At 38.5% G+C, this 27,507-nt stretch overlaps 1 protein-coding gene across 3 annotated transcripts in view; it reads left to right on the top strand.

The window, feature by feature from the left end:
• RSPO3 (R-spondin 3) overlaps positions 1–27,507 on the top strand; it is an 86,999-nt gene that overhangs the window by 39,311 nt on the left and 20,181 nt on the right. For 2 of the 3 annotated variants that reach the window (XM_073219569.1, XM_073219570.1), the window contains one exon: positions 1,821–1,957. The exons of the other annotated variant lie outside the window; for it this stretch is intronic. In XM_073219569.1, coding sequence (XP_073075670.1) covers positions 1,821–1,957 — 137 coding nt within the window. The remainder of the gene's footprint in view (positions 1–1,820; positions 1,958–27,507) is intronic. 3 annotated transcript variants of the gene reach the window in all.

Raw genomic sequence — 27,507 nt, forward strand, 5'->3', positions numbered from 1 at the left:
ATCATTCCTGGTGAAGAAGTTAATAATGGACAGAGGTAGATAACTCATATTTGGAAAAGGTATGGAGCATGTGTTCAGGACTTTTTCTGCTGTGTTGCACTTGCCAAAGGCAAGGCCTCAAGGGAAGAATGATAAGATCCAGAAATGACTTCCCAAAATGTATACAAAGAAGCAGAATAAAAGAAAGTAGGTTTTAGTAACAGAATAGACTATTCTAGTTGTGCAATGCTGTGTAATATGTGTATATTTTGGAAAAACTGGTTTCCATCTCATACTCACACACTCATTTTTCTTTACGAACATTACTCTCATGCTTAGAATAGTTAAGAGCAAATGAATCTGAGGAGATAAATGTTAATTTCCATTACATTCGTAGCCCAGAATCTAAATTTGTATCCGATTACCTTTCAGGATTATTTTTCTTTACCTGAATCCTACCTTTTAATCACTCCTAACTTCTCTATGAATTAATTACTGGCTTTAATAAGAAGTTACTAGCATTGCAATAGTTTCTGGCTTGAGTCTATACCAATTGATTTATATGTCTGAAATGTCAAAGAAATGTATCATATGTTTTAAGAGATTGTAAAGGCTAATATATAGACTAGTATCCCAAATGCATTAAAACAGTACATTGACATAGATGAAAACAAGGAGAAAATAGCACTTTCAATGGTCATCAACTTATACTTATTGACTCTTTTGATATACTGGGTGTAACCATCTCAGATAAGGAGAAGTGAAATAAGACAAGGAAATACATTTGTACCTGTATTTGATGCAAAGGGTGATGTTTTGTTTGTGGGGCTGGGGTTTGGTCAGAGGGAAGAGGATCATATTTCTCATTCATTTATACTTTCCTTTAATTAATTGAACAGAATTTCCTATAGGAATTGAGTTTTCAGGAAATTCACAAAGAATGAAAGGAATTTTGATCTTTGGCTAATTGCATGAAGAAGATACTAATTAACTACATGTAGTGCCTGATCTTGGGATTAAGAAAAGAGACAGGTAGTCATAGAACAAATGGGGCAGATTTTGCTTTCTTGATGTAAAGAAGAAATAACATCCCTCCTAGCAGAGAAAGAGAAAAGAAATCCATTAAAAGATAAATACAGGTGTACAGTGGAGATTTGGTTCCAGAAGTCCCCATAAATCGAACATCACAAAGTGAGTCAAATGAATTTTTTGATTTCTCGTGTCCATGAAAGTTATGTTTACACCATAATGTAGTCTATTAAATGTGAAACAGAATTATGTCTGAAAACAATGTACATGGCTTAGTTAAAAAAATACTTTATTGCTAAAAACAATGCTAACCATCATATGAGCTTTCAGCCAGTAGCAACCTTTTCGCTGGTGGAGGGTCTTGCCTTCATGTTGATGGCTGCCGATTGATCAGGGTGGTGGTTGCCAAGGTTGGGGTGACTGTGGCATTTTCTTGGAATAAGACAGTCATGAAGTTTGCTACATCAATTGACTCTTTCTTTCATGAATGATTTCTCTATAGCCTGTGATGCTGTTCGACAGCATTTTACCAACAGTAGAGTTTCTTTCAAAATTGGACTGAGTCCTCTTGAACCCTACTGCTGCTCTATCAGTGAAGTTTATATATTTTAAATCCTTTCTTGTCATTTCAACAATCTTCACAACATCTTCACCAGGAGTAGATTCCATCTCAAGAAACCATTTTCTTTGCTCATCCATAAGAAGGAACTCCTCATCCATTCAAGTTCTATCATAAGATTGTAGCAATTCAGTCCCATCTTCAGGCTCCAGTTCTAATTCTGGTTCTCTTGCTATTTCCACCACATCTGCAGTTGTTTCCTCCATGGAAGTCGTGAATCCCTTAAAGTCATCCATGAGGATTGGAATCTACTTCTTCCAAACTCCCATTAATGTTGATATTTTGAGCTCTTCCCATGAATTACAAATGTTCTTACTGGCATCTAGAATGGTGAGTCTCTTCCACAAGGTTTTCAGTTGACTTTGTCTAGATCCATCAGAGGAATCACTATCTCTAGCAGCTATAACCTTACAAAATGTATTTCTTAAAGAATAATACTTGAAGGTTGAATTCCTTGATCCATGGACTGAGGTATGGACATTGCATTATCAGGCATGAAAACAGCATTAATCTCATGCATTTCCATCAGAGCCCTTGGGTGACCAGGTGCATTATCAATGAGTAGTAATATGTTGAAAGGAATCATTTTTTCTGAGCAGTAGGTCTCAACAGTGGGCTTAACATATTCAGTAAACCATGTTGTAAACAGATGTGCTGTCATCCAGGCTTTGTGGTTCCATTTATAGAACTCAGGCAGAGTGGATTTAGCATAACTCTTAAGGGCCTTAGGATTTTTGGAATGGTAAATGATCATTGGCTTCAACTTAAAGTCACCAGCTGCATGAGCCCCTAATAAGGGAGTCAGTCTGTCCTTTGAAGCTTTGAAGCCAGGCATTGACTTCTCTTTAGCTATGCAAGTCCTAGATGGAATCTACATCTAAGAGAAAGGGCTGTTTAGTGTACACTGAAAATCTGTTGTTTACTGTAGCCACCTTTATCACTTAGTTAGCTATGTCTTCTGGATAACTTGCTGCAGCGTCTACATCAGCACTTGCTGCTTCACCTGCACCTTTATGTTATGGAGATACATGTTACAGCTTCTTCCCTTAAAACTCTTGTATCAACCTCTGCTAGCTTCAGACTTTTTTTCTGCAGCTTCCTCTCCTCTCTTATCTTTTATTAAGTTGAGGACAATTAAGGTCTTGCTCTAGATTAGGGCTTGGTTTAAGGGAATGTTATAGCTGGTTTGATCTTCTATCTTGATCACTAAAACTTCCTCCGTATCAGCAAAAAAAAGCAGTTTAATTTCTTATCATTCCTATTTTCATTGGAGTAGTACTTCTGATTTCCTTCAAGAACTTTTCCCTTGCATTTACAACTTGGCTAACTGGCACAAGAGACCTAGCTTTCAGTCTATTCCCACTTTTGATATGCATTCCTTGATGAGCCTGATCATTTCTAGCTTTTGATTTAAAGTGAGAGACTTATGACTCTTTTCCTTTCACTTGAACACTTAGAGGCTGTTTTTGAGTTATTCATTGGCCTAATTCCTAATTTCAATATCATGTCTCAGGGAATAGAGAGGCCTGAGGAGAGGAGGAAAGATGGGGAAATGACTGGCTGGTGGAGCAATCAACACACACACGCACACAAATTTATTAAGTTTGCTGTATCATATAGCAAGTTTTGTGGTGCCCCAAAACAATTAAAATAAAAAATTTGTGATCACAGATCACCATAAAATATAATAATAACAAAAAGCTTTGACATATTGTGAGAATTACCAAAATGTGACACACAGACACAAAGAGAGCAGATTCTTTTGGGGAAATGGTGCCAATGGACTTGCTATATGCAGGGTTGCCACAAACTTTCAATTCATAAAAAATGCGCTATCTGCAAAGTGCAATAAAGTGAAGCACAACAAAAGGACATATGCCTGTTTAAAAAAATTTAGAAATATTTCTAGGGAGAAAAAGTAGTTTGGGAATTATTGCATTATTTGAGTATATTATAGATCACCTTAGATGCCTTCCCCAAATTAAAACAAAGTAGTAAAAGTCTAGTAGGTTTTACAGAAAGGAAAAGTGTTATATGTTAACTTACAATTGTTATTAAACATGCTGTCAAATGCAGTATTATAAATATATATTATGTTTATCACAAGCACTATATTTAAAATTACAGCAAAATCAGTTTTAAAAGAAATAAAAATGATGAGTCTGCTTTGTCCCTAGGTCTGCTCTTCTGTATTTAGTTTACTTCTTAAAATCTTTACAACTATTCCAGTGATGAATACAGATTTTCTACAGGAAGGATGTATGTTAAATATTCATTCAAATTCAAACCAAGACATTTAGCCAAGAGTCCCAGAACAATTCATCAAAATCCAAATAGATGGATTCATTAGCTCAAAATTGTAGGATGCCAGTTGGCTTAGAGTATCTACATGATGTACTCTCCCCACCTTCACCTCATGGAGGAAAACCAGCTGGCCCACAGACACACATCCTATTTAAGCACTAGAGGAAGGGAGCTTTCTGCTCTCTCTCTCTATCCCAGTTAGTAGGCTAGTCCTTTGACATAGGTCAGAGAAAATTCAACAAAATACAGAGCTAAGGTAAGGCCATTAGAGACTGTGGTTCTCAACCAGGCATGATTTTGCTTCACAGGTGAAACATCTGATTATCACAACGTGGGGGAGGGGAACAGTACAGACATCTAGTGGGTAGAGGCCAGGGATGCTGCTAAATAGCCTACCATACACAGAACAGTCCCACACAGCTATCTGCTATTAGAGCCAAGGATGAGAAACCCTGCTATAAAACTCAACACTCCCTCTTTGTTATCCCTTCTTGGGGCCTGGTCAGTCCCTGCCCAAATGCGTTGTTTGTTCTGATTCTGGGGCAGACCGGGTGCTGCCAATGAAAACCCTCATATGAAGCCTGGCAGCAAGGACAAATTGATGGAACAGAGGGGAAGATTTTGTCCCCTCAACATAAGGTAATAATCAAACTTTATTAAAAATTAAAATTCTTTTAATTTAAAATACTCAAGTACCACCTAAAAATATTCAGGTATATTTAAAACCACCAGGAAAGGTATAGTCCATTTCAGTAAATGACACCCTTTACTCTGAGAGAGATATTCCTTAATATAAATGTATATATCTCCTCTTAAAGGCTAAACCCAATTTTTCATTTAATATCCTCAGTGGAGAAGACTGCCAGTTGTTTAATCACCATTTACCTTTCTTTTCACCAAGACTACTTATGAGGCTACAGCCATCTCCTGTGTTTTAATACTCTCCCAATAGGTTGAACTACATGGAACTTCCTTTTTTGTAGGTCATAAGTGGCCAAATATTAGCAGTTTTGTATGGCTGTCTTGCCACGGGTTTCAGCCCTGGGCAAGTTTGCTATGGATTCAATGTGACCAAAGAATATGACAGCAAACATTCTTTGGGGTGAAAGGGTTTATTACCCGCCTTGTTCTCCTGGCAGTAGGTTGAGCACTAGCATCTCTGCCTCTGCCCAGAGCACTGGGCCGAGCTCTCTATATAGTACAATAGTAGCTTATTGCCTTAAGGTGTGGAAGCGGCAGCCCAGCAACAGGCCAGTTACATCATCAGGTGGTTTAAGTTCAGTGAGGATCCTGGCCATAGGAACCCGAACATCCCACACTCCACCCCTCCAGGATTCTCGCCTTACAATCTACACACTTTCAGCCTTCTGCAATGGTCCCTTTGTGAGAAAGCTGGAGCACTGTAACCAGATTCCAACAGCAACAGAGGATAACAATTTAGAGATAATAACAAAAACTAAGATATAACAAGGTACAGGTAAAAAACATTATAATAATCCTCAAGCCAGAGGAAGTTCTCAATCCACAAAGACCACAAAGACACATGTTTTAATGACACCAATGTAGGCAAATCTTGTCCATCAGGTAGGATGCATGCAAGAGAGTGGTCCTGTGATAGGACTGTAGCAGGAAGGGGTCCCTTCCAGGTCTAGTATACCATACTTTTACTCCTTTCCCCGTGGGGGTTACTGAAGGGTCTATATATAGTGCTATGGGAGGTACATGCACTGGCCATAATGATAAAACAAAACTCCCCCATAAGATGCTCCTACCTTCTGGCCGTTCAGGATACACTACTGTGACTTTTGGGGGCCATCCTGCTGTTATTCCAGGAATACACAGGAGGCCAGCTTCCAGACCTTGTCCCTAAGGTCCCAGGAGAGCCAGCCATCGTTGGTCCATGTGTCAAAAGGTCCAAGGCCACGTCCACTCAGTGGAATCTGGGGTTCAGTGCAGTTGATGCTGGCAGCAAGGTATTATTCTGGTGGCCGAACCCCGGCTTCAGTGATTCTTCCTTGGTTTGTACTTGCAGTTGTACAGGGGAGGCAGCCATATGTGTTAACATGTCTACAGGGCTCAGGCTCCCTTTTGGGGACTCTCATTCAAATGCCATAGCACAGTTCATAAGCGGACTGACCATCCCCACAGACTATTGGTATCTGACTTTAGTTCAGATTTTAACAAGCCATTGTGCCTCTCTATCATGTCTGCTGTGGTAGGATTCTGAGGCACATGAAACTTCCACTTGATTTTCAGCTGTTGCACCCATTGTTGCAGTGTATGTCCAGTAAAATGGGTGCCCTGATCACTCTCAATCACCTGTGCTTGGCCGTAGGCAGCAAAGGGATCCTCCAGGCCTCTTTTGGTCACCTGCTGGTCTGCACAACAGGTAGGAAAAGCAACCAGAAGTCCAGTAGCTGTGTCCACACAAGTCATCGCGTACCGATATCCTTCTGACACAGGTAGAAGCCCAATATAGTCTATCTGCCACCTGACAACAGGTATAGGCCCCTTAGCTTTTGTCCCATGTTGCTGTGGAACATGGTGTAAGTCCCTTTTGGAGCACACAGCACAATCCTGCCGGGCTCTACTAACTTCTTCAAAGGTCAAAGGCAAGCCCCACTGATGGGCTACAGTCCATGTTGTCTTTTGCCTTGCATACAACAAACACTGATGTAACCATTGGGCTACATCAGAGGCAGGCTTTCCTTCTAACCAACATATCTGGGCCAATTTATCTGCTTCATCATTTCCTGGGGATGCCAGTGGCAAATGACCTGTCATATGATATACTGTAACTTTTTGGTCTGACCACAGGACCGTAAGTCTTGCCCCACTTCTTGCCCCCAAAGGGGTCGGTGACCAACCAGCCAGTTGTCATGGTACCAGGTTGGTAGCCACAGGGTCAAGCACCCATAGACAGCCCAGCTGTCAGTGCAGACAACTATAGGGGATGGCTCCTGGCTGATCACAAGCCACACGGCACACAACTCTGTCCATTGGCTTCTCTTCCCCTCAACATCTTCCATCCATATTGTCTCAGCCTTAGGATGGAAAGCTATGCCCTCCATTTTGGGGGCTGCCCACAGCTAGAGTCATCTGTGTACCATGCATCTTCAGGTATAGGGGCTCTTCCCTCCTGATAGGGACTCTCTGCTACTAATGGTTCAAAATCAAGTTCTTCCTGCTTTTCACTAGTATATGTCACCGGCCCCAATAAGCATTGGAGTTCTTCACTCAAGGGGCTACTAGAGTGGGCTCTAGGTAAGAACTGCACTTGGCCAGTGTGGGCATTTGGGCCATACTACTCCTTGGCTTTTAGGTCCAGTCTTGTACCCACCACAAGATGGGATACATGGTTATTACCTTTATCAGGGCCATTCCAGTGATGGGTTCTGTAGCCAGCAAGGCATGACACACAGCAGCCAGTTGTTTCTCTATCAACATGTATCGTACCTCTGCCACTTTCTAGACTTGTGATCAGAATCCAGTAGGTTAGCAAGTTCATTCAAGTCGCTGACAGAGACCCCAGCCATAACCGTCTTCAGTCACATGAACATCCAGCTCACAGGGTCTTGATGGGTCTATCACACTCAATGCCTGCACAGCCTTGACTGCCCATTTTGCTGTAGTAAAGGCAGGTGCACATGTCTCATCCCAGTACCACCCTATGCCCAACTGGTATAAGGACTTCAGAATTTGTGCCAAGTGAAGGATAAATACTCTCCAGTAGCCTAGAAGACTCATAAACTCCTGTAGCAATGCTACAGTTGTAGGGGTAAGAAGGGCCTGGACTTTATCTATAACTGCTTCTGGTATAACTTTGGTCTTACCTGACCAGATGAAACCCCAAGAATTTGACAGACGAACCAGGTCCCTGAACCTTGGTACTGTTCACAGCCCATCCTTTCTCCTATAAATGTTGTAACAGTCTAGGTGCTGCACCTTCTAGATCTGAAAGAGAATCTACGTGAGCATGACATCATCAATATAATGGTACAGCCACACCATTGGTAGTTTCTCCTGTGTAGCCAACTCCTGGGCTACAAGTCCATGACAGATGGTGGGGCTGTGGAGGTATCCCTGTGGAAGGACAGTGAAAGTCCATTGCTGTCCTTCCCATGTGAAGGCAAGCTGTTCTGACTTTCCTGCTCAGTGTCAATGGAAAAGAAGGCATTAGCAAGATCTACCACATAATGGTGTGTTCCTAGTTTACGGCTGAGGGTATCCATCAGGTCTGCAATAGAGGGGACAGCAGCATGAATAGGGGGTATGACTTTATTCAGTTCTCTGTAATCCATAGTCATCTGGCTTTTTTACTGGCCACACTGGGGAACTGAAAGGACTATGGGTCGGCTTTATAATACCACCTTTTCCAGCTCCTGGAGAGTTTCTCCAATCTCTTTATGCCCTCCAGGCAATTTCTATTGTTTGGTAGTAGTCACCCACCAAGGAACAGGCAAAGTTCTGGGCAGGTGCCTAGCATGTCCCCTCAAAACTGCCTTCACCACACATACTCTCAGTCTGAACTCACCTGCAGTGGTCTGCAACCGTAGACCCTGCAGGATATCAATCCCCAAAGTATACTCAGGGATAGGAGATATATACACAGTATACTCTTTTGGGGGTAGATGCCCTATTCCCAAAGGGATTTGGACTTGTTTCACTCTGATAGCCTTATCCCCCATCCATCTATGATAGTGGGGGTCCCAGGAACTGCTCAGGGTTACCATGAATCAGTGAGCATTCAGCCCCCAGGTCCACCAGAGCCAGGACATGTTGTATGTTCACTGGGGACCAATGGATAGCTATTTCAACATATGGCCTCTGGTTCCCCCACTGGTCCCTCAGGGCAGACACCTCGACCTTCCCCTCAGTCAAACTGTGTTCCCCAATCATCTTCCTGTGTGAGCCCAAGTGAGGTTGGCTCACTCTCCAGCAGGAAGTCTTGCAAACAAACAGGCTGGACTTGTGGCTCTGTCTTTGACCTCTGCCTCTTTGGTCTTAATGGCTGGAACTGCTGTTCTAGTTTCAGTTGTTGCCATAGCTCTGGTAAGATCTTATTTGACTTCCCATCTGATTTCCTTCCATCTTCTCCTGCCTGTATTAAATCAACCCACATCTGGGTCCTCGTAACCTTCATGGGGCTCTTTAAATTCTTCTTGTGAGTAGCAGACCTTACTTCTTTTTGTGTTCTCATTGCTTCAGCCTTTCCTGAGTCTGCTACTGTAAATGTCATCTTGCTTATTGGCTGCCCTAAGTGAGGGGGAAGAATGGCCACCAGAGACCCAAAGGAGGATGTTGGAGCCATTTAAGCACAGTATTTCTCATCCCAGCAGTGATCTGGGTCATAATTCTCTGGACTATAGATGGCATTTCTTATGCCTGGCTCCTGTAACACTTGTTGGAGCTCAGCATACATCTGCCATCTAACAGGAGAGGATGGTACATCGCCCTGATTGGGCCACACAGCATGAAGTGCAGCCATGAGCCAGTTGAGGAGAGAGTGCCTCCCTGGGGTCTGATGTGCATTTTGTAATCACTGCCTCAAGGCAGGCTGCACTGTCAGGGAACACAGCTTTCCTATCTCTGATCCCAACAGAACAATTCCATCCACCCCTAAGTCCCACAGATGCAGGAGCCAAGCTGATATTGACTCAGAGGGCTTCTGCCTAAACTGGGAGCCCAAATCCACCAGCTAAGCCTGAGTAAAGGGGCGGAGCATAGAGTGCTCCATGACTTGGAGAGGGGACTGTTTCTCCTCTTGGGGAACTTTTAGCTGCTGGGTCTTTATTTTCTTTACAACCACTGGCCATGTTTTCAATACAGGAGGGGTCAGTGCCTCTGGCACCACCCCTTCATCCTTCACCAGCTCCTCCATTTCCAGGGGCTGATGGCACCTTTCTCTCCCCTCCACCGAGTGCCTCTTCTGCTACAACCTGTACCTTTTCTACCATCCCTTGCAGCAATGCTAGCTCAGTCTTCAGCAGGTTTCTTACCTTCACCTCAATGTTTGCATCTGGTGTTCTCGTGCCACCTCAGGAGTTTTTCTTTTTCCCTATGGCCTTTTCCTCCTTCAGAGCACCTGGCATTGCTGCCATCTCTTTCTGTAAGGAATCTTTTATCTCTTCAATGGCACCTCACTGCCGGTGCTCTCACGCCACCTCCTCCTGCATTCCTTCTTCAGGAAATGCCACTTCCTTCTTCAGGGAATCCACAGAAGTTTGCAGCTTGGGTTCTCATGCCACCATTTGGGTATTTTTTAGGAGCATGTCCTTCTCTTCTGTAGACTTTTTTAATACTGTGAGAAGCAGCCATCCCACAGTCCCCGCTGCCTCATGAGCACTCTGTCTCTCAAAAGACCTACTTACTATGTATACCAAGGGCCACCTCTACAGCCTCAGGTGTCACTTCCACTTGCCTCCAGTCCTGGGGTGTGGCCCAGTCCTCTAGGAGGCAAGCCACCTCAGACCACATACCCATTGTGGGACAATCTACTGCCACCCCATTCACAGGGGATGCCTGCTGAAGCACCCCTCCCATAAGGGCAGCCTGTCTTTTTCCTTGGTCAACAATGAACCCTGCCAACTTTGCTAATTGTCTTGCCAATGGGTTTCAGCCCTGAGCAAATTCGCTATGGATTCAATGTGACCAAAGAAAATGACAGCAAACGTTCTTTTGGGTGAACGTTCTTTTGGTTTATTACCTGGCTTGTTCTCCGTAGGTCGAGCACTAACATCTCTGCCTCTGCCCAGAGCACTGGGTCAAGCTCTCTATATAGTGCAATAATAGCTTACTGCCTCAAGGTGTGGGAGGTGTGGAAGCGGTAGCCTAGCAACAGGCCAGTTATATCATCAGGTGGTTTAAGTTCAGTGAGAATCCTGTTTATAGGAACCCCAACTTCCCCACAATGACTCAACCTGATACTTCAAAATTTTCACTCTCTGAGTTTTGTAATACTAATACCAGACCTAGAGTATAATTGTTATTCATTAAAGAATTCCAGTTTGTGTATACAATAACCTAATTTAACATTAGGCTTTTAAGAATAGTACAGGTGTTCTACTGGTTTTGAAGGATATAGACACCACTGACCTCTAAAAATCCCCCCAAAATCAGTTCATCTTCAGATCCTTTTCAGTCATGTTCACTTATAACCTAGTCCTGATTTTATATGAATATGTTTTTCTCTTTAGCTAAATTGCTCAACTTTTATTCTTTTTTGTTTCTTTCCCACTGACACCAATTTAATGCCTGAAACACCAAATCAGCTTGCAAACTCGATGGATATGTTTCAGAATTTATTACCTATATAACTTAAAGAAATGTATAGCCTCTACAAGAGGCCCCAACCTCTCATTATATCCCCTAACACTTATATTACAATAGCAGGATCTTTGGGAGGATTTTCTGTTGACCATGTTTCTAGGTTGAAGAATATGCTATGATCCTTTATACATATAGTTTACTCCCCTCTGTAATAATGAGGCTGAAAGACTATAGCCAGTACCTAAATAAATGTTGAAAAAAATGAAATGATAATTGTTCAGTTTCTGGCCTCTAACATATTGACAATCCCATTGTACATTCTTAAATTTCTCGATGTTAAAGGAAAAACTCTGCAGAAAATTAGAAGCCTTTTACTTCCTGCCTTGCAATCCTGTGTACTGTACCATTTTGTATCATTCAACCAGCAGTTAGGATCTCCTTATAATTAATGCCAAGTTCATATTATTCCATCTTTTGTAGGCTAAGATATTTGGGACATTATTAGTGATGGTCAAAATTCATGGTGGACATTATTCATGGTGGGAAATACTTAAGTGTTCTCACTGTCTGTGCAGCCCCTTCCTTGCTGTGATGGTAGTGAAGTCATTTTCAGGCTGCTTTGCTCTGTTGGTGTGTATGTCAGCATCCCTCTTCCCAAACACTCTTTACCACAAATCATCCTTGCAAATACCTATGGTTTCTGAAATTTCTTTTTTGTGATATTTAAAAATATCTGTTGTTTTCCCACACACTGATAAGTGGAACATAATACGCACTGGTCAGGTCGTTAACTATAGTAGTAGCTGTAGCATACAAAGCATTTTAAACCCCTAAACAAACAATGATCTTGCCATTATTTAGATCCCATGCCTGAGGGTGAAGCTGTTTCAGTTAACTTTTTCTGCATAACAACTAACCCCAAAATATAGACTCTTAAAACAGCAATATTTATTTAACAGTAAATATGGGTGGGCCATTTGGGCTGAGGTCCACTTTGCAATTCTGGCTTGGTTCCCTCCTGTGGTTGTCTGGCTGAGGACTGAGGAAATTGTACTGTGTTTCTATCATCATCCAGGTGGCTGGCAGCTCTACAAGGCTCCGAGGGGGTGAGGAGAAGCAATTCCTCTTGAGGCCAGGTTCAGAACTGGCACAGTTTTACTTTCACCACATTCTGTTAACCTATGCCCGTCACAAGGCCATTCCCGATTCAAGAGTTGAAGAGTTTAGCTCTTGGTGGGAGGAGCTGCAAGATGGCTTATATATACAGGTTGGGTGGAGAGCTGTAACCATTTTTGCAATCTACCACAGGGGTCTTTCTCTTATTTGCCGTTAGATAAGTGTGTTTGCTCATTCAGTCAACACTCTCTTACTAAGGTACTGTCTCTTTCTTTGTAACAACACACTCAATAGTTGATATAGGAGATGTAGTGTAGATTATTCATTGTACTTCTCCCATTGTGAATCTCCTGTCCTATGTGTTGGCATCATTACCACAGGTAATGACCGTTGGTGATCAGTGTACTTGTAGCCTATATTCATGTTGAGTTTTCATCTTTGCAATTGCTCCAACAGTAGCTGCAGTCTTCATTAGAGTTTGCTAACACATTTACAAAGACATTTGGTTTGTTGGCAATAATTAGATATCTCTGCCTACTTTTTGTTTGGTCTCAAGGTGAGCCTCTGTATTTTTTCTGTGACCATCATGTTGGTGTGCTAATGTGTGTTTGCAAGATGGCTAAGTGGGGTTAAAGGTGCAGCTTGTGGCTGTGGAACTGAGCTGAGTTAACGGGACCCTTTGGAGAAATGACCCCAAGATCTTGGCTTCATTTGCAGCCTGTTCCAGCCAACTGAGATCCCTGCCAATTAGAAGGGTTCCCTAGAGAGAGATTCAGAGAGCATCAGCATAAATTTAAATTCTGGACCCCCAAGTATAGTTTCCAAAAGGGCCTTCTTGTCCTTTGCTAATTACAAAATAAACATTTCTCCAGCAAAAAGACACTTCCTCCTTTCATGCCCCTGTCCTCCTTCCTACCTCCCTAATACAGTTGCTCCTTGAAACTGCTGGTGTTGCTAAAACCTCTTTGGCAGAGAAGACACCCCACATTTGAAGGCACAAGAGAATTATTCTTTCCAAAGATCATTATCTTGTTCTCTTTTTATTTACTCCAGCAACTTCTTCATAGAAGCATTACAGACTAACTTTGGAGATTTTTATAGCCTGACACAAACAACTGGATACCTTGTCCTTAGGCCTCCAAAGAGGTGTGACCAAGTGAATGCAATGAGGTTACAATTAAATCCTGTGATATCATTGAAACAGAAACGTTCTGAAACTTGTTTACATTAAAACCATATCATTTTCAGAATGGGAATGGACCACTCAAAAGTTTAATCCTTGTAGATGAGTCAAACTGGACCCAAAAAGAATGAGGTATATATTTTTTACTGATGGACAAATCCAAGTATAAAGTTTCTACCATAGTGTCTGGAACCTCTGGGCTATTATTATTACTAACATGTACAAACTGAGTGTAAATGGAAAATTATTCAAAACCTCTTAGTCCACTATGTTTCTGCTGTCCACATATATTTCTCTTTGTATTTAATCTTCAGTTCATTCCTTTTTACCTTTAGTTCAAAGCACCCAATTTTGCAAGTCCTAAATTAAAAATACTTCTTTAATTTTTCTTTCTGTATTTTAGTTTCTCCAAAAACATTATCTGCAAACACATGTGACTATTGCTTTAACAGAAAAACGCATATTAGTATTAGTATTTTTTTTCCCCATTGATAATCTTTTTTCAGCAAGTTTATGTTACCCCTTCTATAGTCATCAGAGCATTTTAGTTGAAAAATGACAGATTTTAATTTACCTTAAGCAAAAAGAAAACCTTCAGCTTTAGGCACAGCTTGCTCAAAGGGGTCATACAATATTATTTGGCTCTTTCTTGCCATTTCAACTCATGCTGCCTCTGTTCTTCTCTGTTCATTGGCCTTGTTCTCCCTGCTGCAGAGAATCTTTTTCCATTCAGGGAGAAAGCTGGCTCTGAGCAGCCTTAAGTCTGTATCCATATTGCTTCAATCCAAAAAAACAGATAGTACTCTCTCTCTCCTTCAGTGTCCCCTCCTCCAAGCTCATGAAAGGACTCAAACTGACCCTGCTTGAGTCATTTGTCCATCCCTTGAACCAATCACTGTGGCTGGGGAACTACAGTACTGTGATTGGTCTGCCTAAGTCACATGACCATTGTTGAGGCCAAAGACATGTGAAACATTTTTTTTCATTATCAATCTTTCTTTATTTCTCTAAAAAGGAGAAAAATGACCATAATACCTATATGCAACATTTTTTAAAAGTAGGCTTAGTTAGTTCCTTAAATTGGGCATTATACCTCATGTAAATAATGTAAGCATCAAGAAATCCTGAAGATACTACACCACCTTAAAAACAGTTTTGTTTTTGTTTTTAACTAAAAGTAATTATGTTTAAATATTCCACAAAGAAACTTCTGCAGAAGACTATTCTACCATGCAGCCTTGTTATAGTAGCAGGTGAGCCAGCAAAAGAAGAGTTTTTCTTCCTCCTCCTCATCCTCATTTATCTTCTTCTGTTATTTAAAGTCAGCAGGAAGAACTAATTAAGGCAAAGCCAAAGGAACTTAATTCAAAGTTAGCATTGTACATGTGAACTAGTATTCCAACAATAGCATATTTGAAAGTCCAGGCAAGGTACTCCATACTGTGCTCCATGTTCACCAGCAAGAGGGCGGAAGGAAGGTATCTCTTGGGTGTGCAATTTCACTCTTTATGGGGAGGAAAAAATTTCTTCTACCTCTTGAGCTGGTTTAAGAATCAAATTAACATGAGACAGATTAACAGGAGAAGAAAAAAAGTGTAAATACATATATATTGGGCATCCATGGACATAGATTCTAAAGACAGTCAAGGGCACTGAGGCGTATATATGGCATCTTGAACTAAGGAGAAGTAGGTAGGGGGCTGAGACTTCAGAGGAAAAAGGAAGCAATTCACAGCACTATGAAAGAAAATTTGATGGAACACAGGAATTTCCCACTTCCCTCCCAGTCTACCCACCCCTAGTTCGTGTTATAATGTGGTTGTCTATGGTGATGGCCCTCCTCCTGGAGGAGTTCCTCCATGGAAATCCTTACATGTGAGCCATTTTGGCAATTCTATGCAGAAACAAGGGTGTTAGGCTGACAAAACAGATGCACATGAGCTCCTTCCAAAAAAAAGTTCAAAATTAACAAAATCTAGAAGCATATACCCTTCTGTAGGGTAATCCCTGTCCAATATTACTTATGGGCAAAAAATTTAAGTGTGGAAAAGTAACCAATTTTTTTTCATCTATTTAATTTAACTAAGTTTTTTCTGACTTCTCTGGTTTGCTAAAAACATTTTTGTGTGAGTGAACTGGCTCTAAAATGAATATAAAAAAGAATCCACTACTCCTATATGAGTGGTTTCTGGGATTGATTTGTGCAAACTTAAGTGAAGACATGTCCATTTCCATTTCTAGCTGCTGTGTGTTCTATGTGAAATATACCAGTGTGGGTAACGACCTTTTGCCTGATTATGCACCAGGCCACTGGAACTTGAAAATTAACTCAAAGCTAATTACTGAACTTTTGTGTTTATACTGTGTATACACCACCCGGTCATAACTTTAGTCTCTGTAAGCCCAGGCTGCCATAATTGAGAATTATGCCTTGAAAAGGATTGTTTTGTTTATTTATTGTTTCTGCTAGAAAAGCCTGATTTTCTTATTTTTTGCAAAGGATCAGATTTAGGGAAGAGTTTCTGAACAGAATCCAGTTACATTTTATACCTAAAGCAAAACATGTACACTTTTAAATGAGATGACCATTTTTACTTTTGTATTACATGAAATCTAATGTCTGGAAGCACAAATGCCACTTATTTTTCATGGATTTTATTGAATAATATCACATTTTAGGCAAAGAAATATCAGTATACTAAATACACACTTGGGAGATATGAGTAATTGCTAATTCCAGAAATAAGACAGCCATAGAAATCTATACATACTTAATATCAGCCATTAATGCCTCATTAATTGCAACCTGATTATCCTAATTGACAGAAATAATAATGTAATTTTCTACAGTGTAATCAGTAGAATACTAATTAGATAGCTCATTATATTTTATGGAATATGGACATATAATCATGAAATATCCTTCAGAATAATAAGTATACACTGTAAACATCTGACATGATGCATATCTGCTTTTTAAACAATACCAAAATCATACAAAGATCTTGTTTTATTTCTAATTTGACTTGTTTCATTGTTTCCATAGCTAAGACAAGTTTACCAAAGTATTTCATGGGCAAAGCTGTGAAACACTTGTCCGGTTTGTCAAATTTTGCTTTGAAATGTAGGAGAAGGGAGTTATTATATTTAATTTCTCTCCCTCAGCCCTTTGGCTTCCTACCATGTTTTATGCACTTAGTGCCTTTCTTCCTGTTTTGTATCTTGCCTTATCCTTTCCTCCCATCCCTGCAGATTTCTTCAATTTCCAAAGTATTATCTACTCTTAGAATCATTGTTTCTTTTCATGTTCACAATCTTCAAAATATAATGTTTAGTACTTGCAACATCCATTTAGTGATGGAAAACACTAATGAAATCATTTGAAAGGCAGAAACATCTTAATTCGACTCTGGATTTGCTGTTTGTTTCTTTGTTTAGTTTTCACAAAAGCATTCCTTTTTAGTGCCAATAATGGTATATATGCTATGCATGGTATACATACCAATATACCTTAATGATATACATAGATAATAAAAATGTTTCCCGTTTTTTTTGCTCTTGCTCCTATAATAAACAACTCTGTAATGTGAATGAAGATGCACTCAGTTTCTATCAGAGGTACAAGAGGTGATACATCATAATATTTAGAATCTAAGCTTTGGAATCACAGTACCAAATCCCATCTGTGCTTTTAACTATTCTGTGACTTTCAACAAATTTCTTAGCCTTTGTATATCCTGCTTACCTCATCTGCAAAGTGAGATAATAAAAGTGATGACCTCACAGAGGTGTATTGTGAGCAGTTCTGTAGTGTGTATAAAGAGTTAATAAATTAACTCTTTATAAAATTCTTAGACTTTTGTCTGGCACATGGTAAGCACTCAATAATTGTGAGATATAATATAGAATGGAGTCCCAAACATTAGGTGGATAAATCAAGGGATGTACACATTTTAAATACTAATGTATTCTGCCAGATTACTTTCAAAAATATTTTAATAGCTCACATTTACAGTACATCAGAAATGACTTTTTCCTTATATCCCTGCCAGAACTGGATGGTGTTAGTCCTTTAAACTCTTGTCAGTCTGTTGGACTGACAGTGGTGTCCTGCTGTTTTATTACTGACATTTTCCTACTAGTAAGATCAGCCTTACTACTAGTAAGGCTACTTACATGTTTTCTAATTATTTGAGTTTTTACAGGATACCTATTTATATGTTTTGTCCATTTTTCTATTGAGTAATTGCTTTCCTGAATCAGTTGTAGGAATTCTTTGATAGTAGGGATATTAACCTTTTGTCATGTGTATGGCAAGTACTTTTCTTGTTCTATTACTTATTTGATTATGTTTGTAGTGGCTTTTTCTAAATTTTAAATAATCACTTTTCCTTCTGGGTTGCTAATTTTTTAAAAACTGGTTAGATAAGTTTAATCTTATATATATGGATGGTCATTCAACAAACACTTACTGAGCAGCAATTGTGTGCTAGAAATAGTACTAGGCACACTAGTATAATGTGATCTGTGCATACACGTGGAGAGCTGTCTATGTAAGCGATCTTGCCCTGTGTCACTCATAAACTCACTTCTGCTTCTGCCTATGTAATTAAGAGGACGTGTGTTAGGAAAAATTTTATTTTTCTTCTGTGATTGCAAAAAATGAAACAACAGAATGAGAGTCACAAGAGACCTTAGAGATGAGCAGTTCATTAGTCTTCTTTTTGGCAACAAATGACACCAAGATCTAAAGAGATAAAGTGACTTTGCCCAAGTGACCTTAACACAAGGCTGATAATGACAGAAGAGGAATAAGGATCCTGGTGCACTGCAGTTTCCCCTAGAGCATGCTACTTTATAGACAGTATTTTCTATAGTGTGGTTTTATTGCTTTCCATCAACAGCTGTGTTGATGTTATTAATTCAGTGTGTGAAGCTATATAGATATTTCATAATTTATCACTGTACTAACTTACCTGCTTTTTTCTTTTTGAGTCACTTCTTGTCAGTCCTATTTTAAACAGCAAAGGATGCCACCTACTTGAGCTGTCCTTAGCTGCTACAGTGGAAAAAAAAGGAATATCCCTTAACTAAAATAGGTCTTTCTCAGTATGTTTGCTCTCATTGCCTGAGGTGACTTAGGGTCAGGTATTCTGAAAAGCAGATTTGAGTAGTTGGCTAAAAGAGTTCTCCCTGGAAAGTTGGTCTGTGAAGGGGCACCAAAAAAGTGGAACCAAAATGAAAAGTAATGAAGAGGGGAGGCAAGCAAGAGGTATCTTACAGGGAGAAGAGCAGCCTTTGATTGAGCATTTTATTGAGCCTTGTTTTGCTCCTGGTAATAGATTGCTGGGCTATCTACAATATGAGAAGACTGAATTAGAAAATAGTTTTTAAATGGGCTTTTGTAATAGAACCCTCTGCTTTATAGAAATTTTATGCAGAGCCAGGCATATAAAATAGATAAAGTAGAAGTGCTATTGTTGTTAAACATATGCAGAAATTGGTACATTTGTGCATTGTTTGTGGCAGTGTAAAATGGTAGAGTCACTATGGAAAACAGCATTATGGTTCCATCAATTTCACATCTAGTTATATACCTGAAATTATTGAAAGCAGGGTCTCAGAGATATTTGTACACCCATGTTCATAGCAGCATTATTCACAGTAGCCAAAAGGTAAAAGCAATCCAAGTGTCCATTGACAGGTGAATGGATAAGCTAACTGTCGTGAATACACAAACAATGGAATGTTATTCAGCCTTAAAAAGGAAAGAAATTCTTCAGGGATGCAAGGATGGTTCACTATTTTAAATCAATCAATGTGATATACCACAAAAACAAAGTAGAGGATAAAAATCATGTGATCACCTCAATAGATGAGGAAAAAACATTTGATAAAATTCAACATCCATTTTTGATAAAAAAGTTCTCAACAAAGTGTGCATAGAGAGAACATACCTCAGTGTAACAATGGCCACATATGACAAGCCCACAGCAAACATACTCAACCGTGAAAAGCTAAAAGCTTTTCCTCCAAGGCCAAGAACAAGACAAGAATACCCACTCTCCCCACTTTTATTTAACATAGCACTGGAAGTTCTTGCCTGAGCAATTAAATGAGAAAAATAAATAAAAGCCATCCAAATCAGAAAGAAAGAAGTAAAACTGTCACTATTTGTGGATGAATAATTTTATGTGTATAAGAAAATACACATAAACTCTTAGCCATACAGCTCAGAGTATGAGCTCCTAAAGCCTCCACCAAACAGCTGTTAGAATTAGTTATTGAATTCAGTAAAGTGGCAAAGCTCAAAATCAATATAAAAATCAGCTGCATCTGTATACACTAACACTTTCTTAGAAAGAGAAATTAAGAAAACAATCCTATTTATAATTACATCAAAAACAATAAAATAAATTTAGGAATAGATTTAACAAAGGATGTGAAAGACCTGTGCACTGCTGAAAGAAATTTAAGAAGATACAAAGAAATGGAAAGATATTCTGTGCTCATGATTGAAATAATATTGTTAAAATGTCCATATTTCCCAAAACAATATACAGATTCAATGCAAATGGAATCCCTATTAAAATTTCAAAATTTTTCACAGAAATAGAACAAATAATCCTAAAATTTGTATGGAACCACATAAGACTCCAAATAGCCAAAGCAATCTTGAGAAGGAACACTGGATAAGTCTTGAGGTAGCACACTCCCTGTTTTCAAACTATAGTACAAAGCTATAGTAATCAAAATATATGGTATTGGCATAAAAACAAGCATAGATCAATGGAACATAGTAAAGAACCCAGAAGTAAACCCACCCATATATGGTCAAGTAGTTTATGACAAAGGAGCCGAGAATATAGAATAGGGAAAGGTCTCTTCAACACATGGTGTTGGGAAAACCTACAGCCACGTGAAAAAGAATGAAACTAGACTACTCACACCATGCACAAAAATTAACTCAAAATGAATTAAAGACTTGAATGTAAGACTTGAAACCATTAAGACTCTTAGAAGAAAATACAGGCAATAAGCTCCTTGACATTGGTCTTGGTGGTGAATTTTTGATATGACTTCAAAGCAAGGGCTACAAAAGTGGAAGCAAACAAATGGGACCACATCAAACTAAAAAGCTTCTGCACAGCAAAGGAAACTATAAGTAAAATGAAAAGACAACCTATTAAATGGGAGAAAATATCTGCAAATCATATATTAGGTAAGGGGCTAATATATAAAGAACTCATAAAACTCAATAGAAAAAACAAATAATCTAATTAAATAATGGACAGTGGACCTGAATATTTTTCTAAAGAAAACATACAGGTGGCCAACAGGCACATGAAAACATGCCCAACATCACTACTCACCAGGGAAATGCAATTCCAATCCACAATGAGATAGCACCTCACATCTGTTAGAATGACTATTATCAAAAAGCCAGGAAATAACGAATGTTGGTGAGGATGTGAGAAAAGGGGATCCTCATACATTATTGGTGGGAATGTAAATCAATGCAACCACTATGGAAAATATTATGGAGGCTCACCCCAAAATTAAAACTAGACCTACCATACAATTCAGCTATTCCACTTCTAGGTTATCTGAAGAAAACGAAAACACTGATTCAAAAAGATACATGCATCCCTATGTCCATTGCCATTATTTACATTTGCCAGGATGTGGAAAAACCTGTGTCTATCAATGGATGAGTGGACAAAGATGTGCTATATGCAGTGGAATACTACTCAGCTATAAAAAGGAATAAACTTTTGCCATTTGTGACAACATGGATGGACCTCACAGGAATTATGCTTAGCAAAATAAACCAGACAGAGAATGATGATACTTTATAATATTACTTATATGTGCAATCATAAAAAATACAAATGAACAAAGCAAAAACAAAAATCGTGGATACAAAAAATAGAATAGTGATTGCCAGAGTGTAGTGGTATTGGGGCTTGGGTGAAATGGATGAAGGAAGTCAAGAGTACAAAATTCCAGTAATAATATCAATGTCATAGAGATGTAATGGTGACTATTGCATGGGGACTATCAACAATAATAATGTAAAGCATTCTTGAAAGCTGCCAAGAGTAAATCCTAAAAGTAAACATTGTATGGTAACAGATGGATGGTAACCAGACTTATTGCAGTGATCATTTTACAATGTATATATGTATATAAATATCAAACCATTATTTTTTGCACCTGAAATCAATATAATGTTGTATGTCAATTTCACCTCAGTAAAAAAAAAAAATTAAGGAAGGAAATTCTGTCACATGCTACAGCATGGATGAACCTTAAGAATGTAATGCTGTGTGAAATAAGTGAGTCACATAAAAGGCAAATACTATATGATTCCACTTGTATAAGAAACCTAGAGTGTAAAATTCATAGAGACAGAAAGTAGAATGAGGATTAGTAGGGACTGTGGGTAGGGAGGAATTGGAATTGTTATTTAGGTGGTACAGAATTTCAGTTTTGCAAGATAGAAAAGATTTTTGGAGATGGATAGTGGTGATGGTGGCACAACAGTGTGAACATAGTTAATACCACTAATATATCCTCTTAAATATGGCTAAGATTGTAAATTTTATGTTATGTGCATTTTACAACAATAAAATAATTAAAAATTTTAAGTGCTAGCATTGAACTAAGGGCTAACCAACTAATAGGCGTGTGCTAGAGAACTCTACATGAAACCATTAAGCAAAATGGTTTATAAGATCTCTTTTATGTTTTTCAATGAGATTCAGGTGAAACCTGAACTTGACATTCCTATGGACCCTTTGCTATAGTAAAGCACACAATTTTTTTCTTAGGAAAATTGCTAGCATCTCGGAAGGGAAAAATATGTCAGTGTGCCCCTCGAGGCATCATGCAGAGGTTATGTCAGTCAGATGCCTTAATGTAGATTAAGCTGTAGCTGTAGGATCTTCTGGGGTGATAAGGAACAAGTACCTGTGAGCACTAGCTCTCTCAAGATATACTAACATGTTGGGCTTTGTATTTATTGGTTTCTTGATTTTTTCCTCAATTTATACTTATTTCTATTAATTTATGGAAATGTCACTTCCACATTTGTCATCTAAAGCAGCAAAACTATGGAAAAGAGATGAAATCTTGTAACATTCCAAACATATACACTGTACCTACAAACTTTAACTTGTAGTAATACTAATACATGGTACTATATATATTTTTTTTATTTTTTATTAGGGTATTATTGATATACACTCTTATGAAGGTTTCACATGAAAAAAACAATGTGGTTACTACATTCACCCATATTATCAAGTCCCCACCATACCCCAATGCCATTACTGTCCATCAGTGCAGCAGATGCCACAGATCCACTATGTGCCTTCTTTGTGCTATACTGTTTTCCTCATGACTCCTCATACCACCTGTACTAAACATAATACCCTTCATTACCCACCTCTCTCCCTCCCCACCCACCCGCCCACAACCCTCCCCTTTGGTAAATGCAAGTCTCTTTTTGGAGTCTGTGAGTCTACTGCTATTTTGTTCCCTCAGTTTTGCTTCTTTGTTATACTCCACAAATGAGGGAAATCATTTGGCACTTGTCTTTCTCCGCCTGGCTTATTTCACTGAGCATAATGTCCTCCAGCTCCATTCATGTTGTTGCAAATGGTAGGATTTGTTTCTTTCTTATGGCTGAATAGTATTCCATTGTGTATATGTACCACATCCTCTTTATCCATTCATCTACTGGTACCATATTATTTTGAACAACATATTTGTCCTGCTTAATTCCCTGGCACAATGCTTTTTGCAGTGTTTCTGTCATATATCTCTCTTTTTTAATTGCTAAATGCATAATCTAAAACACTATGTTGCAAACCAGCCTTGAATTGGCAAGGAGCTTAGGAGAATTACTCTGAACACTTTTTATATAAACTCTAAGGAGATTTTATTTAGAAAAATCTCAGCTGCTGTACTTGGATCCCATGAGCCACTGACCATTTATAATTAATATTAATAAATGGCAGATGACAGATGTTCATTGCTTAAATAAAAATGTGTGTACAACACTAAATGTTAAAAAAAAATTAGTTAGTTTGAGACCCAAAGGACCTAAATACATGTATTAAGATAATGAGAAGAATAAAACTACTAAAATGTGATCCAGAATCCTCTAACTGCAAGCACCCAAAGTTCCATAGGAAACATAAAAGAATTTTTAATTCATCATATTAAACATTAGATTGCCATGAAACTCTATTCCTTTAAACTAAAATGCCTGTTTCACAAGCCTCCTTTCCGGAGAAAAGGAGGCTTATGAATTACTAATAAGCCCTTAACTATTGATCTCACCATCTAAAACCAAATTGTTTAACATGTATAGCTTTTATAATCAGAAAATTTTTAAAAGTAATATCCGAATTCTGAGTTGGTTTAAATCATAATGTTTCGTGGATCCCCACTAAATAATATAATACTTGAAAAGGAATTTATTCACCTCTGGCCACTACGAATTGGAGCATAGTAGTTCAGTCAGTCACCTAGTTACATTCTTCTGGAAATGTGAAGAAATGATTACAATATAGATGAGACTGCTGATTACTGAAGAAGAGATAAAAATAGTTTTCCAGGAATTACAAGGGATTCAGTATCATCTTACAAAAAGCTGAAAAACAGAAGAAGAATTTGCTTGGATTGTCAGTGCTTCCTCAAACCCAACAACACATATCCATTGATAGAGATCCTTTCCAACTGGACTGTGATTTAATAATAAGATTTGTCTAAATCTTGGCAGTTTTGCATAATTACATCATGTGGTCCTTTAAATATTCTGGGTATCTCTTCATTGTTGTTATCAACTCCATTTTAAAAATGAGAAAATTGATGCCTTGAATATGAATAATTGACTTAAAATCACACATAGTAGGTGGCAGACACAGGACTCAAACCTAGGCCTGACTTCAAGTATGTGAGATTTCAAGCAACTGAGGCCACAAAATGTTAATAAGCACCTTAAGAGTGTTAGCTAGTAAATAAGTCATTCAGAACTAGACCCTGGATCTTTCGTCTGTTATTCTAGTCTTCTTCCCATGTTGTCTCTTCTAACACTTTTGCTACATATTCAAGATGACCATTTATTTCTATTTGTTTGACCTTTTCTAATTATACTCACCACACATGTGGTTGGAATTATCCATTATTTCTTAATCTTGTCATTGTTGTTGCTGATAAAATTGAGAACATTCTTTTTCTACCACCAAAACTGCTAAGTCTTTCTGTTTTACAACCACTGTATTTTTCAAAGAACAAACTTGAGCTTAATGAGCAAATTGGCCAATGAGTCCTCTTTGGCTTCAAATCACAATGATGTTTTAAAGCCAAAGGGTTTTCACAATTGCCAGCACCATATTCAAATACAGCGAACTGTTATGTTAGCAGCATCGGGCTGTCTAAACAAAGACACTATCATCAATAGAGTCAGTGACATGCAGGCTGCAAGTGCTTTATGCAATTTTCAAAGGATTATATTTAAATATGGATCCTAATAAAGATCCTCATTTGGCCTTTTAAAAGGTTATGAAAATTAATGTCCCATCCAACTACTATAAAATAACACTGAAGATATAAAATGAAATTCACTAAAAATGTAGTTCAAAGGTTCGGATTTTTGATTCACTTGACAAGTATATATGGTCTCCTAAGTGTCGTGTTAAGTCAGTGGATATGCCAGACGTGGTGCAGAGTTCCCACCCCAGGAGGCTTCAAGCCTGAAGCTGTAAATGGATAGAGTTCCAAGAGAGAACACAACGTGCGTGTGTGAATAAAGTAGCTGCAGCATTGACTTTGGGTTTGTTCTGTGGGAACTCACAACTGTATGGAAAAACCACATGCAGCTCTCAATTGCTGTAGACATCTGCTGAAGGCACGTGAGACTGAAGCTAGGGCTATGCTACAAAATTCCTCCTAGAATATAGTGGTTTTGCTGTGGCAACAAAGGAAACTGCCTGTGAACACAATTAGAGTTGCATTCTAACATTATAAATGTAGAGCATGCTCATCCAAGTAGGCAAACAGAGGGCAATCAGCTATTTGTTGTGGAAAGGATGAGAGAATTTATTTTCTCTAGTACTAGTATTGGATATCTGTTTACAGCCTTTTGTTTGGGCTGCCAAGGGCTGGCACATTACTAAGGGTATGTGGTACATTGCTCTTGGTGAAGACTTAAAAATTTAAAGAGGCTTTTAAATATTATTCAGACATCAAGTTGAGCTCACAAAATAAGCTTAGTGCAAAACACATGGATATGTTTCCTTTAAATGATATATTGACTTTCAGAATTAAGATGTGGTAAAATCTACTAGTGGTCTATTAAGCCTTCTGAAGCACTTAAAACATAATTAGAGATTCTCAGATTCAAGGATGGCCTAACGGAAATAGGAAAAAGTTGTTGGTGGCTGCTTTGGCACTGCCTGTGTATTCTTACAAACACTTCACTTAGCCAAGTTTTGGAATAGTGGATATGCTCCCATCAAGAAAAGACCAAGATGTGTGAGAAAAGCCAAAGAAACATAAGATGTTAAGAAATCAACATAGATGATAGACAGTGACTGTAATGGCAGTGGGATGGGGGGAATGAGGACTTGATAATATGGGTGAATGTTGAAACCACAATGTTGTTTGTGTGAAGACTTCATAAGACTGTACATCAATGATACTTCAATAAAAAACAGAAAGAAAGAAATCAGCATAGAGATAAACGATCAAACTGCTTCTGTGCTGGATTTTATTATGTTACTGGTGTCCTATGGGAAGATGAGGACTTGGCTTTTCAGGTGGACTTCACTGCCACCATATTCTCTAAAGCCATTAGAATGGAAGTAGGCTTACTCCATTTTCCTCAAAACTTAAGTATGTGTCTACTACACAGTAATATAAAATAGTAGCATGGAGTCAGAGAACTACAAACATAGTCACCAACATACTTGTTTTTTAACAAAGCCTACGTCATGGTCTATTTGTATTTGTTCTCATGCATACGATAGATTTCATATTAAGTACTCAGTATAATCTTTCAAGGCCGGCTTGAAGAGAAGCTGACAGAAGCAGTGTGTAGATTTACACAGAAGCTTTCTCACTTGGGCAGCTTTATCTTGCATATTAAACTGGCCATGGAATCATGTGAGCGAGGAACTCTAAGGTGTCTTTCATTTATATCCCTTACTTTAGGCATGGATGCCTGAAATTTATTCAATCTTTCAACTTTTGAGTGAATAGATTTTATAGCACACATCAATGTGAAAAAAAGTGATTTCCCCGGCTTACTTGCTAGCACCAAATGCTCACCTTGCTCTCTTTATATCCTACAATTCATTTATCCTCTGACATACACACATTCCCAGTCTGAGTTATTTATTGATTTGTGGTTATTTAGTGATTTTTGAATTTATCCCTATATGTGTGTCTCTTATCTTTAGGTATGCCCATTCATTTCATTTTGTTCATTTGTCTTAGAGATATCCTTTATTGAAGATAAATTCCAAAAAACATTATTTAGTTTTTTAGGAGGTAGGTGAAGGGTATGCATCTTGCCACATATTAAAAAATTAGAAAATTCGAAGAAGTAAATGCATTGCTCATGTGAATTAAGGAGTATGTTTGAAAGACATTCAACTGTGTTGTTTTCTTCAACTGCATATGGTTAATCTATTGCTGCCAATTGTAAATTGCTTAGGTGATCACTTCAAGTATCAAATAAAACTGCTTGGTAACTCTGGTTATTTTCATAAATAAGTAGAAAGTTCTGGAAAACTTCATATATTTTGATAATTTTAATACCTCTACAAACAACCATTTGCTTCACTATTGATTTGCTTAGCAAATCCCTGTCTCCCTGACAATAACTCAAAAGTTAATTTTAGCGCACATCACAGTCTGTTCTCAGTCATAGATTACAAATATAGATACTTAAGCTGATTTTGGTATTACTCAGCCTGATTTCTGCATATCCATA

Source organism: Manis javanica, chromosome 13, assembly GCF_040802235.1.
Source record: "Manis javanica isolate MJ-LG chromosome 13, MJ_LKY, whole genome shotgun sequence".
NCBI classification, from domain to species: Eukaryota; Metazoa; Chordata; class Mammalia; order Pholidota; family Manidae; genus Manis; species Manis javanica.